Source organism: Crocodylus porosus, unplaced genomic scaffold (genome assembly GCF_001723895.1).
Source record: "Crocodylus porosus isolate Cpor-Errol unplaced genomic scaffold, CroPor_comp1, whole genome shotgun sequence".
Lineage (NCBI taxonomy): Eukaryota > Metazoa > Chordata > Crocodylia > Crocodylidae > Crocodylus > Crocodylus porosus.
In genome coordinates, this window is record NW_017728931.1 from 71,554,958 (window position 1) to 71,579,682 (window position 24,725).

The 24,725-nt window shown below is 44.0% G+C and overlaps 1 protein-coding gene across 4 annotated transcripts in view; it reads right to left on the reverse strand.

The window, feature by feature from the left end:
* Positions 1–24,725, reverse strand: part of ACSS3 (acyl-CoA synthetase short-chain family member 3) — a 178,383-nt gene that overhangs the window by 4,699 nt on the left and 148,959 nt on the right. For 2 of the 4 annotated variants that reach the window (XM_019543148.1, XM_019543147.1), the window contains 2 exons: positions 6,493–6,574; positions 5,385–5,507 (listed from right to left, as the gene is read on the reverse strand). In XM_019543148.1, the coding sequence (XP_019398693.1) occupies positions 5,385–5,507; positions 6,493–6,574 (205 nt within the window). Of the gene's footprint in view, positions 1–1,694; positions 1,808–3,905; positions 4,053–5,384; positions 5,508–6,492; positions 6,575–24,725 lie in introns of all 4 variants that reach the window. The other 2 variants (XR_002102506.1, XR_002102507.1) reach the window with 2 other exon arrangements.

Consider the following 24,725-nt stretch of genomic DNA (forward strand, 5'->3'; position numbering starts at 1 on the left):
GAGCCAATTTCCCAGCCAGCGGATCGTGGTGGACCCAAGGCCACAGTTGGCTAGTTTCGCCAAGAGGTGATCATGAGATACCAGAACAAAGGCTTTTTTGAAGTCAAGATATATAACAGCAGTCTCTTCTCCCTTGTCCAGGTGATAGGTCACCTGGTCATAGAAGGAAATGAGATTGGTCAAGCAAGGCCTACCCGCAACAAACCCGTGCTGGCTATCCCTTAGGATGTTGGCATCAGCCAGTCCATTAAGTATGGCCTCTTTTAAAGCAAAGCCCCTGCCTTGAAAGGCCTGCATGAAACATGATTCAATATTGTAAGAATTCACTACTTGCACCTGAAACCACTTCAAAAGGAAACTAAAAGGGATATATATAAAGTTCTACATTTCATCTCAACTTGCCTAGGCAGGAGAAATGGAGAGGAAACTCTGACCTGAAACTGAGGTTTCAGTTTGTTGGAACAAGAAAAATACCACTTCATCCAGACTTCTAAAATAGAAAGCTAAGACACTGAGCCTGTGGTTCTCTGCTGTTCTTTCCCTATAACTGAGGATCCAGGTGCCCACAGTGATCATATACACTAAAGCAGCAGTTCCCAAACTCTGACAGATAGCGCACCAATTCAAAATGATACAGCCTTAAGAACCACCAAGATTTTTTTCAGTTCAACCTTAAGTATCACAAGCAAATTTTTTTCATATAAAGTAATTATAATAAATCTGTTAATGCATACCACTGACAGGTTGTCTGCATACCACTGGTGCTACGTGTACCACAGATTGGGAACTACTGTGCTAAAGGACAGGGATCCTTAGAATTCTCCTTTAAGAATTTGGGTCTACTGATGTCATGTGTACAGCCAATAATTAAACCCTCCCTGTAAAAATTACAATAGTGATACTATACACTAATGCTTTCATCATTGCAGGCAGATACGAAGCACAAAACATGTCTCACCAGGAATGAGCTTTGCCATGGCCATTCTTTACAAACAGTAAAGCAACAAAACTGGAGGGATATATGGGTTAATATGGGTCAATACTTTCCTTTCCTAAAGTAACAGCCTACTGCAGAAGCAAAACATCATTCCTATATCAATAACTGAAGGTAATCCCAATCCAATGATAAATACCTCCGGTCACAAGCCAATAGTCACAAAGCATGACTAGCATCCCACACAAACCCACTGCACATTACTTTCCACAGTTTATCTTCACTTCACATTATTTTAGCATCACACATTCACAGGATGCCAAAATATATCTAACTGTGGCAGCGATACACATGCATAGTTTTCCATAAGCGGCCCATCATCAATATAAAAATCCTGTTAGTAATGGAAATTAGTCTTCTGCATTAATGGGAAAACAGGGTGCACTGGTGATACTGTCAAGGTTCAGTGTTAAAAAAGCCTCAAGCCACTTACACGTAACCAAGGTATTATGTAACATTTTAAAATTACATTACGTTTATCTGTTAACCTTTGTCACCTGCCTCCTCCCCAGTTCTACCAAAGTTCCAGGCTTTGTCCACCTTGTCAGCTTCCCTCATAAATCCTTCAGTGCTATCTTCTACTTATCTCCATATGCAGTTATACCTCTCTGTGCTTGTTTGCAAGTCTCCTACACTGTCCACATATAGGTTTTTAACTTCCAGAACTAGGTGACTGTGTTAATGGTCAGTAGATCCTTACCTCTCATGTTTTCAGAAGCAAGGACACCCAGGGAAGTGGAGGAAAGGCCAGCTGGGGGAAGGTCTCAGTTCTGGCTGTGCAAATGAATAACCAGATGTGCAGATGTCTTTCACCTGTTATGCAGAAATACTGCACTTATGTTGGCTACTTATGCACGCAAGTCTACAGGAGGGGAAAGTCCCTTGGACACTTGGAGAGAAGAGAGGACAGCCAAGGAGAAGCTAGAAGAGAATGCCTAAAAAAGCAAAAAGCAAAGAGTTGTTTTTGCTACTAGAAAAAAAGGGAAGGCTCAGGGGAACTTCTCCTCACTGGGGAGAGAAGTTCTGCTAGACATCCAATGTCAGCCACAGATCCACAGTGAGAGGCTCATCATTCTACACACAAGAAAATTCAGAGTTCACCACCCTTAGCCCAAAGCATTATGGTGAACATAATCAGTTTTCCATTATGAAAGCCTTACAAAAGAGGTTTGCCATGCATACATCCTGTGCTTAGAAGGATTTTTAATATATAGCTCCAAATGGTTATATCTAGATTGCAACACATGAGAAACAAATCCTGTAGCAAAGCCCCCAAATGCCTGTGACACGTGAGCACAAAATTCTGTGTAAGTGCTACGTATCCACACAAAGAATGCACCACATAAATACACGGGACATTTGTTTGCTCTACGGTACAAAACACTCTCATTTAAGTAAACTCTTGTAGCAAAGCAATAGCACTGGGTCTGTAAAAAATTAAAAGAAAAAAACAGTCACTGTTATTTCACATGCCAGGCACTAGTGACTGCAAAACAAATGTGTGCCCTGCAAAACAAAAGTGTGCCTTAAAATTATATTTACATAGTAGATAAATTTGTCATAGGATTTCCATTCAAGGAGAACTTTGACCACTATTTCATGGCACCTACAGGAGATTCCTTTACCCTCTCATTCAGAGCGTTATGTGATACTTTTTTGCTCCATACATCAGGCACATTAAAAGAGAGGCACTGTATGTTGTTAAAGAAAGGGTAAAATCTTAATCAATTAAGTCCTTCTTGATCAGGAAAGTGTAAGAACAGCATCAAAATGGTAAAGAAGATATGGATGTTGGTGCACCCACAGCAAACATAACACATAGGCTCCCTCTACATGTGCAGGTAAAGGCACAATGGATCTAATGTGCAATTCACATAATCGTGCCTCCTGCCACGCCACAAGTGCATAGCAGGAGGTGCAATTGTCAGACCATGCATTAGATGCCATTGTTCAAAATGGCATTGTTTCAAATAAATAGAAAGATTGATAATAGAAATGGTGCATGCCACTGAAAAGCTATACCACTAGAATATAAGAAACCAAAAATAAAAGGGAAGGTTCTTATAGAATGGCAGCACTGCACTGGGATTAATTCCTACTCTCTCCTGCAGCAGCAGCAGCGCCAGTATCCACACACAGGCAAGGAACTACTCAAGCTGAATCCCTTTTAATATCCTTTGCCTTAGTGAGAGGCAAACAGTTTGAAATGCACACACAGAGAATAAGCCAGAAGCTACAATTATGAGAAGTATGTAACAACCATTCAGCGAGCAACAGAGAAAGCTGTAACTTCTATAGCATCCCCATAAAGACAGGGTGCGGAGGAGACTTGTGGACACCTTGGTACAATTACCTAACCTTACTGAAACATAAGATTGAGATTTGTGGTAAAAAAGCTAAAGAAAAGCTTGTTAAACTATGTGTAACTATAAATGTAAATGGAGAGAAATATGCATGTTCAACAAGGTGACTACCACTTAATTAAAGGGAGAGTCACTGAACCTCTTAATTCTGTATTTACTGATCTTACTGAAGAGTTCACTGTGTTGTTGTTAATGTTTTCTCATTTAAATAGCAGTTTGCCCTGCACACATTAAATGCCGTCTAGTTTTTCAGTTTTGTTCAAAGGTTGAACTGAGAAGCTATAAGAAGTGTTCTTAGGATTAAACGTTTATTGTTTTCTGGGGAACAAAAATGCATCACAGTAGGGGAGAAGACAGAAAAAAATAAAGACTGTGATAATGGAAAAGCAGAGGGCTCACATGGCACATAGAGATGAAGTGGTACAATGCTAAATGTTGGGCAATTTACATCACTACCCATTACATCAGCTTCAGATCCAGAGTGAAAAAATAAGGAACAATACCCGATTCATACACTTAATGATACAGATGTAAAGACCAGGAGTCACCTTCTGTGCTGTGCCTCTTCTGGCAGCTCTATAATGCGCAGTGCAGCACCTTGTAGGAACATTCAACCCAACTATAAAGGAGTGTGCAGAGGGTCATGCATTGACATGGCTATATTTCTTCCAGTACTCAAACTAACTTGTTGAGAGCTGTAGGGGCATGACACAGAGTAAGGTAAAGCTGATGACATTTCCATTCTGTATTACTCAAAGGTTTCCCTTTTAAGGCACACAATTAGAGTAATCCATAGAGTCTATGGTAGCTTTTGTGCAACAAAAAAATCTTGTGTGACCACAGAATGTCCGGACATCTAAATTCTACTCTTTAAATTCTAAAATGTGAAACATACAGGTCAATTTATATATCACAAAAATTGTATTACAAACAAATTAAAAATGAGTTCCTGAATTACTTGACTGCTAAATTAAGAGCATGGAAAAATACACTATTCTCTAACAGCAAACATACCAAATACCAAACAAAAAGCAGACTCATCATATCTTGAGGGAAATCCAGAATTGGCAATTACAGTAGGTCTGGACAGGTCAGTAAACAAGGAAATGAATTTCAAATGCTTTTATAAAATGTACTGTTGGTAACTTTGGGCATTACTTCAGTGAATTGGGACATATGGATGAGGTCTTCAGAAGAATTCAATTTTGGCTTACCTCTGCTTCAAGTGAAGCCAATGATAAAACACTTGATAAGCTGAATTTTACCAACAGTATCAGTAGTGGTGGAATTTGCCAAACACCGTGTTTTTAAAAATCCACCCTGGATCTATTTCTGTTCTTCAGACAGCTTATTTTATAAAGCACCTACTCCTATAACTATATATATATTTTTGATGCACTTCAGAACCAGGTACACTTCAGAAAAAGAGAAACCAACATGCAAGACAGATGTTAGATTTGTAGTGCTACAAAAAACAGATATTCAAGCATTTGGTATAAAAATGTCCAAACATTACAGAAATTCCACCCATACTACAGCAGTGTTCATGTTTGTAGCACCACACGTAACTTCTGTAAAGTTGCACGTAGCAACAAAGGAGAGCTGCAGGCTCCATGAAAGCCCACCACAGAAATCTTCTGCCATTCTGACCACTGGAGGAACAATAGCACTCCTTGCTGCCCTTCTTGTCAATGACTTGAGCAGCAGCTGTAAAAGATGTTCTCCCACCTTAACTCACTTGCAGGGAGTCAAGGGACTGTCCATGATTGGGCTCACTGACAAGCTTCCCTGGAGGGAAGATGCATGTGTGGGGGGCGGTAAGAGGGAGGGAGAGAGACAGAGAGAGAAGCCCTAGATGGGGAGCGTATCTTAGTGGTAACCTTGCAGTGCTCCAGCCAGGGCCTATTTTTGTATAAAATTAACACATAGTCAAGGCCCAAATATATTTTTGTGATTGTCTCCATTTTCTAAGTATAATTATCTTTATTCTTCTGCTTGTCTTTTTTCACTGGCAAGTTTGTGCTTACCTCCTCAATTGCACCTGCTGAAATTCTATGACCTGCAACATTGATCACATCATCAACTCGAGACAGCACATATAAATAGCCTTCCTCATCCATGTAACCTGCATCCATGGTATCATAGTAGCCCTGAAAACAGAACCACAAAAAATAACCTGGGATTAAGAATAGAAATAAGAGTGTTCTACAAACAAAAATAAGATTGATTTGGTGAAGCAGAAGAAAAAAAGTCTACATTCTTCCTATCTAAAGCTTATCCTTTATATCATGTATATTCACAGTAAACTAACACATGCTGAATCACATAGACTCTAAAGAATATCAGCTCTGTCTTTTCCTTCCTTTCTTTTTTTACTCTATTATTTTATTCTGAAATACTTTATTCAGAATTCCTTTTTCACAATATAGCTCGATCATGCTCCCCAAGTGAGTTTCATGACTCATGTGAGGTTAGAATAACAGAACGTAGCAGGCCTCCATGTCCAGGCCTCCCAGGCCTCCATGTCCAGTGCTTGTCTCATGTAGGGTACCTTTTCTGAATCCAGTAGAAGTAGGTTCTTACAACAAGGAGAGGGGCAGCAAAATTAACCTTGATCCTAATGATAGTCTTGTTGTTTATATCTGGAATTTCATGTTCTGGAAGCATAACAGCAATAGCTTGCCACTGAACAAAACAACAGCTATTTACTGGTCTATTTTAACTGTCAGACCAATTCTTCTTTGCCTTGACACACACAAAACCAAACACTCATAATTCCATATAGAAAGGAGAGGTGAGAGCTTAGACAGTCCACAATATGTATTTATCTGATAAGGGCAGCATAATTAATTTCATTGAAGTGCTCAAGTCCCCTTCCTAGTTGTGCCCTCCTGCTCCATACATGCCACCCATGGAAGTCAAACTGATTTTTTTGGATCTCCTTCAAATTAGAGCCATTACATGCTAATACTCCATATAAAGAAAGGTTTGACTTGAAATGTTTTTAGCTTTACATATCTGTACATAGACATATGCATGGATCCATCAAACTCTCTCAAAAAAAGAAGGAATGATATAATCTAAGTTAACTAATATCTTGGCCATTGTTTGAATAGTTCAATTTGCAATTCTTACTGGAAATTTTTGGAAATATATCTTCTTGGTCATTTCCTGATTTCTCCAAAGACCTGAGAAGGCACCAGGAGGCAAAGGCAACCTGTCATTTAAAAAAAACAAACACAGTGAAATAGAAAAACAGAAAAAACACGGTGGAGTACATAGTCAGAATCAGAGAACTGAATTCCTCTCTCATACTCAGGTAAGTATATATTGATTACTTAACAGCACAATAGTCCTGTTTCATAACACTATAGATTGCTTGCTGACTGAAGAAAGTACAGTTGGATGTACAGTCATGGTGGCCCAGGAAATATGTTTAAAATACTTTTCCAGACCTAGAGAAGAGGACGTTATGCCCAAAGGCATGTCCATCATCTCTCTCAACTATACAGTTGATCCAAAACAAGTATTAGCAAAAAACCACTTGTGCACTGAGGGAAATCATGTTTAGAAAACTAACGATATCATCATATACTCCTAGAGTTGTATATATTTTTAATCAAGATGCTTTATACAAAACAAGTGTCTGACTTCTATCTGACTTTTGGTAATATAATGAAAGATGTGTTATGATTATAGACATTTCTTATCCAGTTTAACATATTGCCTGAAATAAGGCATCTGGCAGAAATTCATACTTGGTATGCTATACTGATACAAGTATTTTATTACATATACACACACTTTACATACATATACTCACACCAGATCAGTTTCTCATTTTACATAAATTGTCATATCCCAATTGATTCACCTCATCAAGAACTGGATCATAATGTTTTTCAGGTGTTGCTGTTGTGATAAGGGGAAAACATTTTTCTAAAATTTATAAATTATTGGAGGGAGAAGGGAGCCAGTTACTGCATTAATCTGTGGAGGCAGAAGCTAAAATGCACCAACAGCTGAGTCCTCAACTTCTGCTCAACACCCCACCACACATACATTCTGCTTAGCACACACACACACACACATATGAGGGTAGAATAAGATCACAACACATGCACATATGTGTTGAGCTAAACGTGTGTGTGTGTTGAACAAAAGTTGAGGACTCGGGTTGGTGCATTTTAGCTTCTGCGAGTGCTACTTTGTCTACTAAGTGAACACAAATTATTTCTGAATATATAACCCCCTCTCCAATAATGTATGCATTTTAGAAGAGGTTTTTTCTCCATATAACTATAACAACAACAGAAATAATAATGATACCTGAGAAACATTGTATAAAGTATATACACATCTTTCAAGCAAGGGTCTAGCTATGAAGAAGATGGGAGGGGAATATTCCACATGAATGTTTTTTAGATGGGAAAAATTCCTTGGGTTGAAAAGAAGAAATAGTAGTTTCTTCCTCCAAAGTTTTGACTGTCTGTGTGGATAAAATGTTAAAGAAACTGGCTTTAATCCTAAAAGCTACAAAGTCAGGAGATGAAATGGGGTTTTATAAAGCTTACCTCTGAAAGGAGAGAGAGAGAGAGTGCAAGTGAGCTCACAAGCAAAAAAGACAGCAAGGAGGAGAAAACACACATATATCAGATAAAATCATGTAACCTTGCTTATGGGATGCATATTCTGCTAAGGCTGTCTGTTCTGGTCAGATGTGCTCCTTCTCTGCATACCCTCATTGGTATGTATGTTTAGAGGTATGGGACATATTTGTGCCTGTTTTAAGTGTTTGTAGATAAAAGGTGAAAACAGGCACAAGGGTGAAAAGAGTCCAGTGGATCAAATACTTATGTCCACAGGCCCTCTCTTCCAAACCTATAAAGTCTGTAGGCACATAAACCTTGCAAAAGGCAAGTTATGTAAGGGGTTAGCACTCAGTGAGCTGTGCAGAGATTTGCAATGGGGTGGCCTTCAGTTCCAGCACAAATGCGGCACATGGAAGAAGGATTCTAGACAGGAGTTGTGGCAGAATGCCATCTCCGTCTCTCCCCAAACTCTGCTATCAGGTGGATGCCTAACCTGGCAATTTGGTTACCATGGTCACTGCAGAGGGCAGACCCCCTAGCCACACTGGCTTCAGGCAACCCTGAGTTGTTACCTGAGCTGGATACATTCCGGATGAAGGAAGAAACCTGCTCCCTCTGCCTACGTGACTGGCCTCACACAGCTGGGTATGGGCCTATTGTTCTAAGCAATCTCATCATGACTGGGAGGGGGCTAAAGACCCTGCTAACCCGTGATGCATTTCAAATGGGTTGGTTGGCAGCCAACAGATGCTGGCCTTCACTGGATTAGGTAAATTAAGTCATACTATATAAGTTAAGGACTGCCCACGAGGCAAAGCAGCAGCCATGATAAGAATTCTAAGAGAAGCTGGACTATCAGAAACTCACTCTCTCTCGAAACTCATGGTCAATGAACTGCTTGCCTCCAGAGGGAATCTCCAGCTGCCTCTGGATGATACTTGTCAGTAAGCTACTTGAGATCTACCTAGATATATAGCTTGCAGTAACTCAGATGCATGATCAAAGGCTACCATGCCACTGTTTGCTCTAAGGTATTTCACTGATATTGCTCTACCCTGTACCAAAAACAGCTGTGCCAGGCTCCACAGCTCTGGAATCAGCTCCGGCATCAGCTCTGTGCTGGCTGCAACTGCATGGACACCTTGGGGCAGGCTGCACTGCCCCGAGGTGTGCGCGCAGTCACTGCCAGCACGGAGCTGATGCTGGAGCTGTGGAGCCTGACGGAGCTATTTGCAGCCTGCCCGCTGCTTGCTGCAGTTGCCCAGAGCACAGGCTGGCTACAAACAGCTGCACCGGGCTCCAGAGCCCAGTCACCAGCTCTGTGCTGGGAGTGGGGGAAAGACCGGGGTTGCGCTGCCTCAGGCCCTTCCCCCACCACCCGCTCTGATGCATGGGTGCATGCACTGGTACAGCGCTGATGCCGGGGCTCCAGAGCCCGGCACAACTCTTTGGAGCCTCCTGGCTGCAGCCAGCCCTGGCTCTGGGTAGCTGCTGCCAGCCACAGAGCCCAGGCTGCTCCCAGCAGGAAGCTGGGATACTGCAAGCCCTGCTGGAAGCTGCCTGGGCTCCAGCACTACCCAGAGCCGCGGCTGGCTTTGGTGTGCTGAGCAAAATGGCCTCACATGCCATGTTCAGCACACGTGATCAACCTGTTCCAGTGGCCACATACAATCATTTGGTGCCTAAATTAATTTAATGCCTGTATTTTAGACAGCAAAGATTCCATAAAGCCATAACTTACATGGCAGAAGCGTTCTCATCTGGACAAAGTTGTGCCTGACTCGAACTTAAGTTCCAATCCAATCAAAAATGGACCAGGGTGGCACCTAACTTGCGGGTATGTCTTTGGTGGACCCAGTCTGTTAAACCCACTGAGAGCACACTGACACCAATGAATGTAATGCAAAATGCATTAGGAATGTTCACTGTTACTCAAACACATGGGTGCTGGTGATCATGGTTTAAATCATCTCAGGCCGAGGAGGGCCTAGAACCCATTTCCTTGGTGAATTCTTTTACCACAAAGCTATAATAGCAAAATCAAACATCACCACCACCACGCCCTTCTCACTAGGCACCTTCTATTGGAAGAAAACTTAAATCTTTGGAACCTTGATGTATGGAGGCATGTAAGCTCTAACACCCCTGTGCTCCATATTTCCATGCTCTGTATGGATCCACACTCTCTGAATCACCTTTCATAAGTACCTCACCCTTCCCACTGACTACAGAAAGCCTATTTACCTAACCCAGTTTCTCCAAATTGTCCTCCTAGGACAGGTGCCTCACTTTTAAGTAATTTGGATCCAAGTACTTGCCTATACTCAAGCAGTAGCACATCTTAGTCTGGCTGTTTCTGGGGATGCCCGTTCCCCTATGATCACAGAAACATCCAAACCTGGACATATGTAAGGCTGCTGCATAGCAGGCATTTAACGTTTTTCAGAGACTGAAGTCACAAGAATGGCTGCAAGTGGAAAGAAGTACTGTCCCTGGCATACTTCTGGATCTGGAGCATGCTTACTGGCATGAGTGGGTGGGTGGAGCATGCTTGCAAACAGTTGGCCTAAAGAATGTTAGTGTTTCTGTACAGAGCAGCCTGAAGGGTCTTTAGACTGTCAGCTGAAGGGATTTACTACCAAATCAAATTCATATTTGTTTTTCACTACTTGTTTTTAACTGTTTTTTTCTATTATGGTGTTGTCTTCCAGGGCTACTTAGCCAGTCTTGGCTAGATTCACCTCTAGTAGAACAGGATATAATTTGCAACCAATAAGAAGAAATGCCTGATAAACATTACTTCCTTCTTCTGAGGGTACCAACAAGGGACAACTGATTTCAAAATACAGCCAAGGTTTCATAGGAGTCCCCCTATGTTTGAGGCTTTCCAGGAAGGTGTATAAGCATCTGTGAATGTCCTGATTACTGGTATTTAGAGGGGCTTTACTGGCCAATTTCAGGCTCCCAGTCAGAGTAAATCTTGCAAGCTAGAAATGCTTTGCACTAGCATGACGCCATCTTAGCTCACATCCCAATAGAAAACACCTAGGAATTGATTTAGCTCTACGGTTGGAAATATCACACTTTGAAAGATAAATTTCTTGTTCAGACTGAAGAAAAAACAGCAGACGATGTTAGTTACCATGGCTGTTGCTTGGATGTTAATTGCCAAGCAATTCAGAACAGTTATGTTAGTTACAGATCTTACACCTATGATTTATTTAAATGTCTGAGATGTCCTTGTGATGGAGGAAAAGGACACTTCATGTTGACAAAATCATTAATGATTTTCTAGTTCAGTATTCAAGAGTTTTCATTTTAATGATTAAACAGAATAACCCATAGTATTTCTGGCATAAGAACATTTGCTGTTTTGTACTGTCTTTGAAAATTAAAATTAGGAAAAACTCTATAACTAAGTATCATACATGCTATCAAGAAACTGATTTCTTAATTGGAAATAACATTAGGTGAATAATACATAACACCTCAGACCAGAGAATTTACTCATGTCTTAGCTACTGACCATTCAAAATGCAAGAGTTTTTAAAGACATAAGTAACAATTGTAATACTTCATATTTTCTTTACATGTAAAGGATTGAGCAATCAAGAAAATTATAACTGGTATTTTTTCTATTCTCCTTTTGTTCCTTCTTCCCCCATTTTCTGTGTTTATTAATTAGTATTCAACAAGTCTCGGAGCATCTTTGGGCTTTGTTACATATTCATTTTAAGTGGCTCAGGGATGGCTCTTAACTCCTGGATTGTCCACATATTAAGATGTAAACTAGTTTTAAGCACCATGTAGGCATCTTAGGGCCTTGTTACACATTGCACTTTGAGCTGTTCAAATGTTAGTGCTAGCTGCAGTCTGAAGCAATAACCCTTTAAGGCTAAAGACCTTCTCTGACTGTTCTCCACCTGCACAGCTGTGACTTGCTACTAAAGGGCTGATGAGCAGAGACCTGACACAGAACAGGAGGTTGGGAAGGGGACACTGCATGCTGGGATGGTGAAGAATTGCAACTTGGGTAGCAAATATGTAGGGAGTGACCACACATTCATGGAACACAATTTGGGTAACATAGATCAGAGATAAACTTGCCCTGGAGTAGTGTAACTTTAAGCCACCTTAAGTGTGCTTAAAACTAGTCTCAGGTGTTAATCCGTGGACAGTCCAGGGGTTAAGAGCTCCAGGAGCTGCCTAAAATTAATGTGTAACAAGGCCCTTAAAGTTACACCACTCCAGGGAAGGTTTTTCTCTGATTCATGGTACCCAGCTTGTGTTCCATGAGTGTGTGGCCACTCCCCAGAGATAAGCTGCCCAAGTTCCAGTCCTCCAGCATCCCAAGGTACAGTGTTCCCTCCCTTCCCTCCACCCTCCTGTTCTGTGTGGAGAAACTTTCTAGCCCCCTAAACTCTGTCTGGGGCACCAAGCCAAGTAACTCACAGCTGTAGCTCCTACTCAGGCCCCTGCTCAGCAGCTCTCTAGTGGCAAGTCAAAGCTGTGCAGGTTGGGGACAGTAAGAGGATTTTAGCCTCAAATTAACCCTAGCATCGACCAATATTTGAGAAGCTCAAAGTGTAACATGTAATTGTAGCAAAACCCCCAGTATTTCTTTCGGGGTTTTTTTTTTTTTTTAACTTAGAAAGATGACATCCCCTTTTTCCCATCACTTCTGCCTTTTTCTCTCCCATCCTCTATTCCTTATGAGTATATATATAGATAGCTATGTTAAATTGAAACCCTGTGTACATAGTCCCCTTTTATAGTAACCATGAGCTATTGTAATAATGTTTTGCTGTGTGTGTTGGATTACTGTAATGTATTACACCATACGGTTATTGTGTCTTAAGTGTCTCTATGTATTTAGGCCTGAAATGTGGGTTGGCATGAGTGATGTCAAGTACCCATTTTGTGTGTGTCAGGTTCCCATCTCGTTCCAATCTTGTCCCCATGCCCTGTTGTGCAAGTCTGTTGCAATTATGACTCACGGTTAAATCTGTAACCTCTCCTGTGCAAATTGGTTTTCCTTGAATGCCTGAAGCAAAAGAGTGAAACACAATGATAGCCGGACCCCCTACTAAATCACCCCACCATCAAAAGCAATACCTGGATCAATGACCCAGACATTGGAACCACTCTCAGGATTCAAGAAACAAAAAGATGAATCAACCCGCCATTGTGCCAAAGCTGCATATGCTCAGTATGAACATCTGGAGCCCTCTGGAACAGGACTGACCTTGCCTGGACAGGCCCTCCCCATAGGAGATCGGAGGTAGTCTGCCCCATAAAAAGTGAAGACTGACTCCTGGGGATGCCATCTTCACCTGGACCAGACCTGCTCCACATCACGCTGTCTGTCAACCCAGAGGCCCTGCTGGACAACACCTGCTGGAGAAAGACTCTGACTGGCCATCAAGAACCACCCCCCAGCCTGGATAGTTAGCTATCACCCCCACCCTCTCTTCAACCAAGGATTTGGACTCGGTTTCTCTTCCCTAACTGGACTCCAACCCGTCCACGGAGTCTCTTTCTCCTGCTACCATCGTGTGTGTGAGGGGGGGGGAATGTTTGTGTGAGTGTCTTTGGGGCCAAGCTGTACAGTACAGTGTTCATTTAATAAAACTGTTATTTGGACCTCTGAGTTGGGTTTTGCTTTACGCCGGTTCCAGCCCTACTCCAATCTCTGCTCCTCACCCCTCTAACTTCTGTCTCATTTCTCCCTCTCCTGCTTCTGGCTCACCACCACCTCTAACACCTGTTCCATGCTCCTGTGGCTCCAGCTGTCCTAAGCTCCTCTCTGCCTGCAAACCCCTGTTTCTTTGGTACTGCCTTTTCCCCTAACCTTTGCCATGTTATTACCTCATCCACACTGCCTTTTCCCCAATCTCTGCCACTTACTCTTTAGTTACCATGCTACCCAAGCATAAGTACCACAGGCACCACCACACACACACTATCACCTGAGTCAGTGTTTAATCCAGGGATAGGCAATTATTTTGGGTAGAGGGCCACTTACTGAGTTTTGGCAAGCCATCAAGGGCCACATGACAGGCAGCCGGGGGCAGATAAATATTAATTTTCTACATTTTTTAGGGGCCGCATGGGCTGGATAGAATGGCCTGGTGGGCCACATCTGGCTCACATTTTGCCCACCCTGGTTTAACCTGTGTGTATATGTGTACGTATAGGTGTATTGTGTATGATTTCGTGTCATTATCATTAGAGTGTGTATGTGCTTGAATTGGTGATCGGTATGCATGTGCCTAGGCTGGTAGTCTTGGATGTATATGTGCCTGAGTTGGTAAAGTGTGTGTATGCACCTAACTGATTTGTGTGTTTGTATATGTGCAATTGTGTCACACCCTCCCATCTAACATGGCAATTTTGAGATCCTGAGAGTTGGCCTGACCCCACCGGGCAACATAATGAGGTGCTTTATTCCCTGGATGATTTATCATATACGTCTCAATTTTCTGGATTACTTTTCTGTCTTGTATGCAGGGGAGAAAGCAAGAAGTACATCTTTTCAACTTGCTCCTCTATCCTGCTTTTTTTTCCTCCTCTTTTCTCTATTTCTCCATACGTTTATCCCCTTCCCTCTATTTCTCCATAGCATCTCAGTTTTCTGTTATGGTCCCTACTCAAGAATTCAGCACAGAGTTAGCAAATAGACTTGCACAGAATCTTTGGGAAAGAGTTAGCCAAGAAAATACAGCTGGAGCTCCATTCAGAGTCATGCTATCTGTTCCTCCTATATATAGAAATACAGATAAAATACAATAATTAATACCATGGCAGAACATCAGTGATAGCTGGGACACATCTTCATTTGTATGACAAAAACTGACGCATCAGACAGGTGTGTGCATCATTTTCCATGCCACGGCCCTGGAAGACACTGTTTAAATATCATACAATAAATATGTTCAATAAATTGTAACATGCCCACACACTCAGGCAATTTATTGTGCTAAAAATGACAAACCCGCCACAAGGTTGCTACACAACTTTGTGGCTGGTTTGTATGGCACTTTAATTTGAACATGTATCATGTTTAAGCCTTGCTATGCTGTCCTGAATGCACGGGGGCTTCACAGGGATCTTAAAGGGTACAGGCTGCATGGCAAGGTGTTCAAAGGTACCCACCGGCTGCGTGGCATGGCGTTTAAAGGTACAAAGGCAGGGGGTGCCAATGGGCTCCCTTGGTGCCAGTACCTTTCCAGCCTTGCCCTGCAAACCTGAAACTTGGAAGTGGGGCATCAGAGGCCAGTCCGCAATGCCATGATTCTCACTGTGCCCTTTAAACATTTGGGTAAAGGGAGAGCTGGGCATCATATGCTGGATGCCCACTCTGGGCTCAGTTAGGATCAGACTCATTTCATCCAACATCCCAAAAATCACATGCCCCCTGCCATGTATGGCCCCACTGACATGGTACACTTCTGGATATAAGTTTATACAGGTTCTAACAATGGAGTCCCAGTCCATGAGCAATTATAAAAATACATGATAATAATACAAGGGGAATCCAGCTTGCCTAAAGGCACTCTAGAACTTTGCTAGGACACCTGGATTGAGATCCCTGAGTCAAATATACTTCCCAGTGAAGTATGGATTTCAGTAGAAGCAAGTTGGAGCTCTTAATTGTGCAAAAAGAGCCAAATTGTCAAGACCTTATCATTCCAGACAGTGATTGTCAGAGCACTGTTTCAATACTGTAGAGAGAAAAAATGCCTTTAGCCTCAAGCACCATTCTGTCTTGTAGCATCCTGGAACTTCCCCATTTCAGTGTCAAGTATGACCCTGCTTACTTTGTGGTCTCTGAGAAAAGCATAATCCAATTTCAGTTGTCTCAACAACTGAAAAACTTCAGATCTAGCTTCAAATATGTGTAAGAAAATACATGAGCTGGTATTGACAAGCCATGGTTAGGAAAGCATTATGAAAAAAAAGGGTTGAAATGCAGTCTAAGATGAGCCTGAGCTAAAACCCTGATGCGATAGTCACAAGGAGATAAAGGATAATAAAAAGAATTGCCTAAAGATTTAAAAATATTTTAGATGAAAAATGCCAATTGTTCTGCTTCAAGCAGATATCTTTCCCTTTTGGCTCAAGTGGTCAGGGTCTTGTTGGATTGCTTCTGTTCAGAAAAGAAAGTGACTGTACAAACCAGGTTCATTTTTGAGGAAATCCTGTTATTTATAAGGAGTGCACAATGCACTTTCTCTGGATCCCATCAAAATAAGTGACAGTGCCAGGGCTGAACACAGGCATGGACAAACCCAGTGCCTGGACAGAAAGTGGGCCTGAAAATGGTAAAAAAAATATATATATATTATTATCGTTATCTCTGGCGAAAGGGGGCTCCACAGTAAAATTTCACCCGGGGCCGTGAGGCGTCTAGGTACAGTGATGGACAGAGGGTAGTTTTGTACCTCAGATTCTAAGCTGCTTTCCCTTAGACAGCACTGTGCCCTAAAGCAACTATGTATTGACTACTCCCCAACTACAGCACATGTAATAAGTTCAAAAGTAAACATCTCCTTTTCCCTTTCACAGCGTCTGACAAAACAAGTTGCTACCCATGAAAGATCATGCCTCTTTGAACCAGTTAGTCTTTGAGTTGTCACCCTGACCCACTTCAGACTATAAGGGTTAACAACCTCTCTATTTCACCTTCCACATGGACAGTACTATGCATGGTCCATTGTTTCAACCATCTTAGCAAATAAAAAAGATTGCTTGGGTGCATCTACACATGCATTTAAACACTATTAAATTTACTGTGCATAAAGCTAATATGCATTAAGCGATTTTTGACAGGTGTCTACACATGCAGAGACTTGGCACTAAATATACTGCCAAGTCCCTCCAGCCCACTATATGTCCCTGAGGCCATTGGCGGGGGAGCTTCAGCCTGTGGCCACCTGGCTGCCAGTACTTGGCAGCCATGTAGAAGCCAGCGCCAGCTGCCAGCACTTGGAAGCCATCTTGAAAACTCTGGTCCCTGGCCAACCCCTTTGCTGCCCAGAAGCTAAGTACCCAGTGCAGGGAAAGCACACAACAGCTCCCTCCTTGCCCACCCTGCCTCCCTACACCAGGGCTGCTCCAGCCCCTGCCCTTGCCAGTGAAGGCCAGCGCCCCACTGCTCCAACCCGGCCCCTGCCAGTGACAACCAGTGCCCCGCATTCCTGCTGGCTCTTCTGCCCCCCTGCTCCCCCAGGCCCTAGGACAGCCATGCACCTGCCAGCAGGGACCAGGGCACTGGCTGCAGGAGGCCCTGCCTGACCCACTCCTCCAGCACTCTCCACTCCAGCCCGCCTTCCCTGCTGCCCACGCATCCCGTACACCCTGCCTACACCCAGCACTACTGTCAAGACACACACATAGCTGAAACAAAAACTTTATTACCCTCACAACAACCACCTCCATCTCTCTCTTCTCAACAAACAGAACCTGCAGTCCCTTCCCCCTCAACCAACAGAGTCCCTCCACCACCCTCCCCACCCACCAACCAACATTAAAAAACCCACTTATGACTGGAAAACTGTTTACAGTATTTCAGATCTTTGAGCCAAGAGTACGGGGGCATGGGGGAAGGCCTAGGGGGCAGAACCCTGGGGCAGGTGCCCAGCACCCCAGCCTCCAGATGTTCCCCCGTGTGTCCGGGAACCACAGCATCCCTAGCAGGTAGTGGCTTCATGTATGGCTGGGTTTTCAGGCACATGGTGCAGTGGATTATGGTGGGGCTGGGGCCTAGCAGGTGGTGACAAATCCTGGAGGGGAGGGGGTTCGGCCCAGGTGGTTGGGCCAGGTGGGCAGAAGGCACCTCAGGACCTCCTCCTAGGCCCAGACAGGGGCCTGCTGCAGGGTGTGGATGGGATCCAGGGGACCTGCAGGGCTATGGGTGGGGACTGAGCAGTGGAAGGCATGGACACAGCCACCAGGCTCAGGAGGGTGTCCAGGGCCTGGCATTCAGCATCCCCTTGCTGCTGGAGCAGCTCTACGTGCTCCCACTCCAAGGCTTCCATTCAGATCCAGCGGTCCCATTGCACCCAGTCCTGTGCCTCCACCCAGGTAACATCATCTGTCTGCCAGGCCTGTGCATGGGCCTCCTGCCCATTCACTGGAGCAGGACAGTTCAATGGCTGGTGACTGGTGCACTGCCACCAACAACTGGAGCAGGATGGTCCAATCCAGGGTGTGCCACTGGTGCAGCCAGCGCATCAGGACAGCTCCAGTAGTGGATGGCAGTGACCTGGAGACCACATCCCCGCTGGGGCTGGTGGGCTCTCCCCTGTGTCCAGATTTTGGCCCTGCAGAGGCAAGAGACAGAAGCCTTTTGTGACAGTTTGCAACATTTCAGAGATAAAATGCTCTGCACCAGAAGCTGTGTACTACCCAGCTTCATATCGGGCATTGGCCAGGCATGGGTGCCCAGGAACCATGGTAAGTCTAGCCAAGCAGACCCAGGCCTGGATGGCTGCTGCCCAAGCCCCCTGTCTCCCCTTGCTACCCTGGGGCCAGTGACCTGCTGGGTGCTGGCCGCAGGCAGCCTACCTCCCCCGCCCCCTTCCCAGGGCAGGCCAGGTCAGGCTGCTGGCAGCACCTGCAGCTGCAGCTCCAGACCCTGCTCCCCCCCCCGCCACCTCCTTGCAGGCCAACTGCTTTGCCACACTACCACCCAGTCCATAGCACCCACACTTGGGGCACACAGGACTGCTGGAAAACTGGGGTGAGGAAGGCCTCATGAGGGGGGCCCCCTAGGGCTGGACTCTGTTCCCTGAATGTACCCGTGTTACATATGCTCTGCACTCCTGGTTTAGGACCCTGAGCTACAATAGCACAGGGGGAAAGCCCAGACTGTCCTGCAACCTCTGCCACCATTTGAAGGACTACATGTGGCAGCACTACACATCACTTCCCCTGCTGCTGAGGACATCACCACCAGCACTGACACCTTTCTCAGCATGTGAGAGGCCTGTGCCCACCCAGCTGTGTGGACATGGGCTGCTGAATAAAGTTGTAAACTGTGTCCTGCCTCTATGTGTAGGGAAGGAACCTAGGGCCAAGGGAATGCAGGCAGGCCGGGGCAAGGAACAGGGGCAGTGGTCAGGGACGGGGGGACCCCTCCTCCAGTGAGGGACTTAGCATGCGTGTGAGGTTGGCGTGGCTGGCAGCTCAGCATGGGCCTCCTGTCACCAACAGTGTCCAGCTGTGCCCAGTGCCTGCAGCCCCCGATGTGTGGCAGGCCAGCACCCTGACAGAGGAACCCCTGGTGCTGAGGTGGTCAGAAGTGTCATGGCTGGTCACTCCTCATGCTGGGAACTGGGGCTGTCCCAAGGGTGGGACAGCTGCTGACCAGAGCTCTCTGACCTGCCAGTGTCCGAGGGCCCCTCCTCTGGTGATGCATCACCAGAGGGGTCAGGGAGGGGCAAGGGCTGAGCCAGGCCACCACTGCTGGTGACATTTGCAGGGGTGCAGACTGGGACCCGAGGCACCAAAATACAGATCAGTGCTTGCATAAAGGCCCTGGTCTTATGGGCACAACAGGACCACCGACTGCAGTCTATCACAGCCATCCACTGCCCACAAAGCCTTGACCTTAATGCAGCACTGCCGTGCTGACCAACAGTAACCTTGCTCATGCATGCCACCCAACAGGGCCTCATAAATGTAGGCATTTGAGCACCCACCCTATGCAAACTGCCTCTGCATGTCAGCATGGCCCCAGAGTGCCACAAGGTTGCCAATCTCCTCCTGGAACCAGTTAGGGGCCCAGGCAGTCAGCACGGGCATAAGCACATGGGTGGGACTGGGGCCCGACAACGAAGATGATAAGGATGACATTCTTGTCTCGTACCAGCTCTCTGGGTTCCTGTGTGGCCATCCCCATGTGGCTGGCTCTGGCCAGCGATCAGGAGTACTCAGCAGAGGGGCACGGCCAGGGACTGGGAGCTTTGTGGTAGAGGTACTTCACCACAGTACCTGCAAAGAGATACTGCTGGGGATGAGCAGCAGCAGGGAGTAGGTACTGGCCCTGCTGCCACAGACAGCCAGCTAGCAGCCCTGGGGGAACCTCAGGGCTGGGCAAAGGATGCAGCAAGCTGCAGCCCTTTGCAACACTAACCTGTGGCCAAGCGGCAGTTCTACAGACTGTTCTGCAGTTCCAGAGAACAGGCCAGGCAGAGGGAACCTGTGGCCTGTCCAGGGGGGCACAAAAGGCCCGCTGGGCTTCTAGAGACAGAACAGGCTCCCTCAGGCTCTCGCATGTGTGCGCCCCAAGGCATAAAATGTCTGCAGGCTTTTATACCCTGCAGCTAGGGACTTCCAGAAAGCAGCCCAGCCCTGAAGCAGGAAAGGCAGTGAGCCAGGAGCCCTGGGGCTGGGATCAGGCTGGCCCTCTAGTGGCTGGGCAGACCCAACACTAAAGTTAGTGCTGGGTTGTGTCTACACATGTGTTAATGTGCATGAACTAATCATGCCTAAATTTGATACCTGCATTTGCAGGTATTAAACATAATCATATTTGGCCATTTTTGCCGAGCAGTAAGGGCATGCATGTGTAAACGCACGCCATACTGCGCAGTAAACTAGGCTAATGTGCATTAATGCATCTTGTGTAGACACACCCCTTCTTTTCTATTTTCCATTTAGATGGAGAGAGGAGTCACTATAGAGTCACTGCTCATTGACCAAAGGCATACTTACTGGTGCAAGCATCCTCCATTTGCCTTAGTAAAATGGGGCACTCTGCTCTGCCCTAGCTCATGTTGCAGAGGGGCTGGTTGGGGCACAAGGTGCTTCAGTGTGGGGCTACCCAGAAGGCAGCCCCGGCACTGAAGCAATCTCATGCCCCAACCAGCTCCATCACCATCTACAAATGCCTTGTGGAATACTAAATAACGCTGCTGTAGACTAGTACTCGTGTTTACAAGTATCAACCTATGGCAGCATTTATTAGTTTACTGTGCCCTAATAGGGGTGTACGTGTAGATGCTGAAACTTTACTGCAGAACTAATTGGTCAGCTCTGCAGTTAATATTTCATGTAAACATGCCCACTGTGTGTTATATATGGCTCTGGAAACTTTACAGAGGTAGAAAAATATCATCATATTATTATGTGGTGAAATTGAGGATGGGATTATGTATTTCATATAATACCACAAACAAATTAAATGTCAGACTAATTAAATGAATTTCACCTGTGTGCGCTAACCGTCTTTTCTTTCAGATTGTTGTAAAACACAGTATTTGCTATTTTGAGCAACAACTTGTGCACAGGTCATTTACTTGATATACTGGCCTTGTGTAGGACAACCCACATAATCATCCCAGCTCATCACTAAATCAAACAGCTCAAATAAGTATTCTGTAATTTTGGAAAGGAGTATTTTTTTAAAAGGAATAATCTTACTGGTGATGCTAAATCATTACTGATACTGTATTCATAAGATAATTCATGGAGAACAGATTTTTTCCTGAAACTACAGAACCAAAGGAAGCTGAGTCAATTCTAGATGCTACTTTAATAAGTATTTTTTTAAGATAGCATTTTTTTTCCTTTATAATAGACAATACCCAAATTAGAGACTGTTCATTACAGGTAGTCAAAGCAACTCTAAGCCATTGTTAAAGGAGGCTGGATGGTAAATGGAGTGAAGTGATCTTGAGTAACAGCTATATTATTATTCAGCATTTATATAGCGCTGTGAATATACACGGTATTTTACCACATATGTAATGAGAGCTAGGTAACAACTGGAAAGACAGCTAAAGTCAAGGACTTTTTTCAGGCAAAGGATATGCCCATAAGAAAATGGAAAAAATACAAAGACTAGACAGGGAAGTTAAGATAAAGAGCAGAAGGGGAATAAGTGATTAAAGACTAAGAAGGATACCTCACAATAAGGTTAGGGGGAGCAGTGACAAAGCGCAAAGATACTGGGAAGGAAGAAGACATGGAACAGGTAGAAGGCAAAAGATTTTTAAAAGAGTCAAAAGCAAGCAAGATGCAGTGATGCTTGGAGCTGGCCACAGTGAGCCTAACTGCCGTCTCAATGTAGACTTAGGCCAATAGCAAGAACTTTTGAAAATCCTGCCTATACAGCATTGTCTATAAAGGAAAAATACAAAGCAGATAAAAGAAAAAAAGCCCTTATAGTTGGGGAACTCAGCATTTTTTAATTGATTCATACAGGTCCAGATATTTTAAGGCTAGAAAGTATCGTTAGGTACATCTTGTCTGACTTTCCACCACAGACAGAAGAATCTCACCCAGCAATTCTGGCATGAAGCCTATAGTTTCTGGTTAGATCATGACAGACCTTATAGAAAGACTGCCAGTCTTTATCTAAAAAGGTGAAGTGATAAAAAAGCTGCAAGATTCCTAGGTGGTTAATTACCATAACTTTTACAAATGTAAGTTGTATCTCTCATCTAAATTTGTTTCGCTTCAGTTTCTAAATGCTGAACCTTGTTAAACTGTTCCAATTAGATTAAAGAGTCATCTCCTGGAAGTCTCCTCTCCCTGAAGGCATTTGTCACCCTTGATCAAGTCACTCTCTTGGATAAACTCTATTGTATAAGGCATGTTTTCCAGTACTCAGTTCCTTTATATGTTTCTCCTTCTCTTTCTCCTTCTTATTTTTTAGCAGTGTGGACATCAGAACCAGTTGCACTAATGCCACATACAGAGATAATGCTGCTTCTTTTTTCCTACATGATATGCAGGCTTATACATCCAGAAATTGCATTTAGCCACTTATCCGTAGCCTTTCATTGAGAGAGCTTGCGTTCAGATTTCTACCATAAACCTAAAAGTCCTTTTCAGAAGGACTGTGTTCTAGGGTACAGTTCCCTATCTCACAAAGATGACCGACATCCATTGTTCCTAGATGTATGGCCACATATTTGTGTCCATTAAAAAATATTTCAATGCGCCTGCCAATGCTCATTCCAAATCAATCTGTGCAAATAACTTGTTCCCCACAATTATTTAATTCCCTATCAATTTCATAACATTTGTCTAAATTGGAAATGTTACTAGTAATGTTTCTATATTCTCTTCCAGATCATTTGATAGATATGTTGAATAGTACTGACACCTACACTGCACAATAATTCCTCATTTATGATTACTTTTAATAATCCATCTATTTTATAGCACTATTTTGCAGTCCAAATGTCATGAAAGCTTACAGATATCTACTATGTCAAGCCAGCTGTATCAATCACACTTGTGATCTCATTAAAAAATGCTATCAAATTTAGTTGGTAAGACCCATTTTGTACGAAGCCATGAGAAATCAGCATTAATTATGCTAACAGAATTTAAATATTTACTGCTTACATTCCATATCATCCTTTCTGTGATTTTGTCCAGGATCAATAATATCTAACCTAAAGAATGACTTGAATTATCCCATTAATCATTTTTCAGTGTTGATACATGAGATTTTTTCCTCTAGTCCTCTGGAACTGCTGCCAAATTCCCAAGCATTTAAACAACAAAACAAAACAAAAAATCAATGCTAATGGTAGACAGAACTCCTTAACCATTCCCTTTAATACTCCTGAGTGAAAGATATCCCAACTACTATATACAAAAGATTTTAACTTTAACAGATACTGTTTACCATATTCCCTCATAAATGGGGGAATAAAACATAATTCCTTATCACTTTCTCCTCCTTGTTTCTCAACACATGATAGAAATACATTGAATCCTACCTCAGAATGTATATCACAGTCAACAGTTCTACCAAGTACTGGTTCTGTAACTTTGCCAGAATTTATCCCAGGATAGTCAGCAGAAAGGATAAAAAGCAGCTAAATCATTTTTAGGCAGAGCTACCACACAAAGCTTAGAAGCACAAACACTGAGGTACACAAGAAAATCTAATGAGAGATTAGCTGGGAACCAATGTTGTTCCTATGTACTGAACACATGCCACCTTGTCTCCTTCCTTTGATTTCTGGGCAAGTATTAGGGGTGATGTTCGTTAAGGAGACTAGGTACCAGTAACTAGCTTTTTGAGAAAATTATCCTGGCTCATGTCCATGAGGGGCCAGCAGGGGAGACTATGCTTAGGGACAACCAACACGGGTTCATTAGAGGCAGGTCCTGTCAGACCAACCTGGTGGCCTTCTATGACTAGGTCACCAAATTCATGGATGTAGGTATCACAGTGGATGTAGTCTTTCTGGACTTTAGGAAGGCCTTCAATATGGTCTCTCACCCCATTCTCATTAAAAAACTAGGAGACTATGGTGTTGATGCCTACACAGTCATATAGGTCAATAAGTGGTTGCAGGGCCGCACCCAGAGAGTGGTGGTGGATGGGTCATTTTTGACCTGGAGGGATGTGGGCAGTGAGCTTCTGCAGCGCAAAGTCCTTGGGCCCGCACTGTTCAACATCTTCATCAGCAACTTGGACGAGGGGGTAAAAAGCACAAATTCGCAGATGACATTAAGATGTGGAGCAAAGTGGGCATGCTAGAAAGGAGGAATAGGCTTCAATTAGATCTAGACAGGTTACAGGGGTGGGCAGATGACAATAGAATGGGATTCAACACTGGCAAGTGCAAGGTGATGCACCTGGGGAGGAAGAACCAGCACCGACCTACAGACTGGCAAACTTCGTTCTCGTCCGTACAGAGGCAGCAAAGGATCTTGGAGTCATTATTGAGGCACATGGGCCGGCAGTGTGGGGAGGCAGTCAGGAAGGCCAACTGCACCTTGTCATGCATCCACAGATGCATC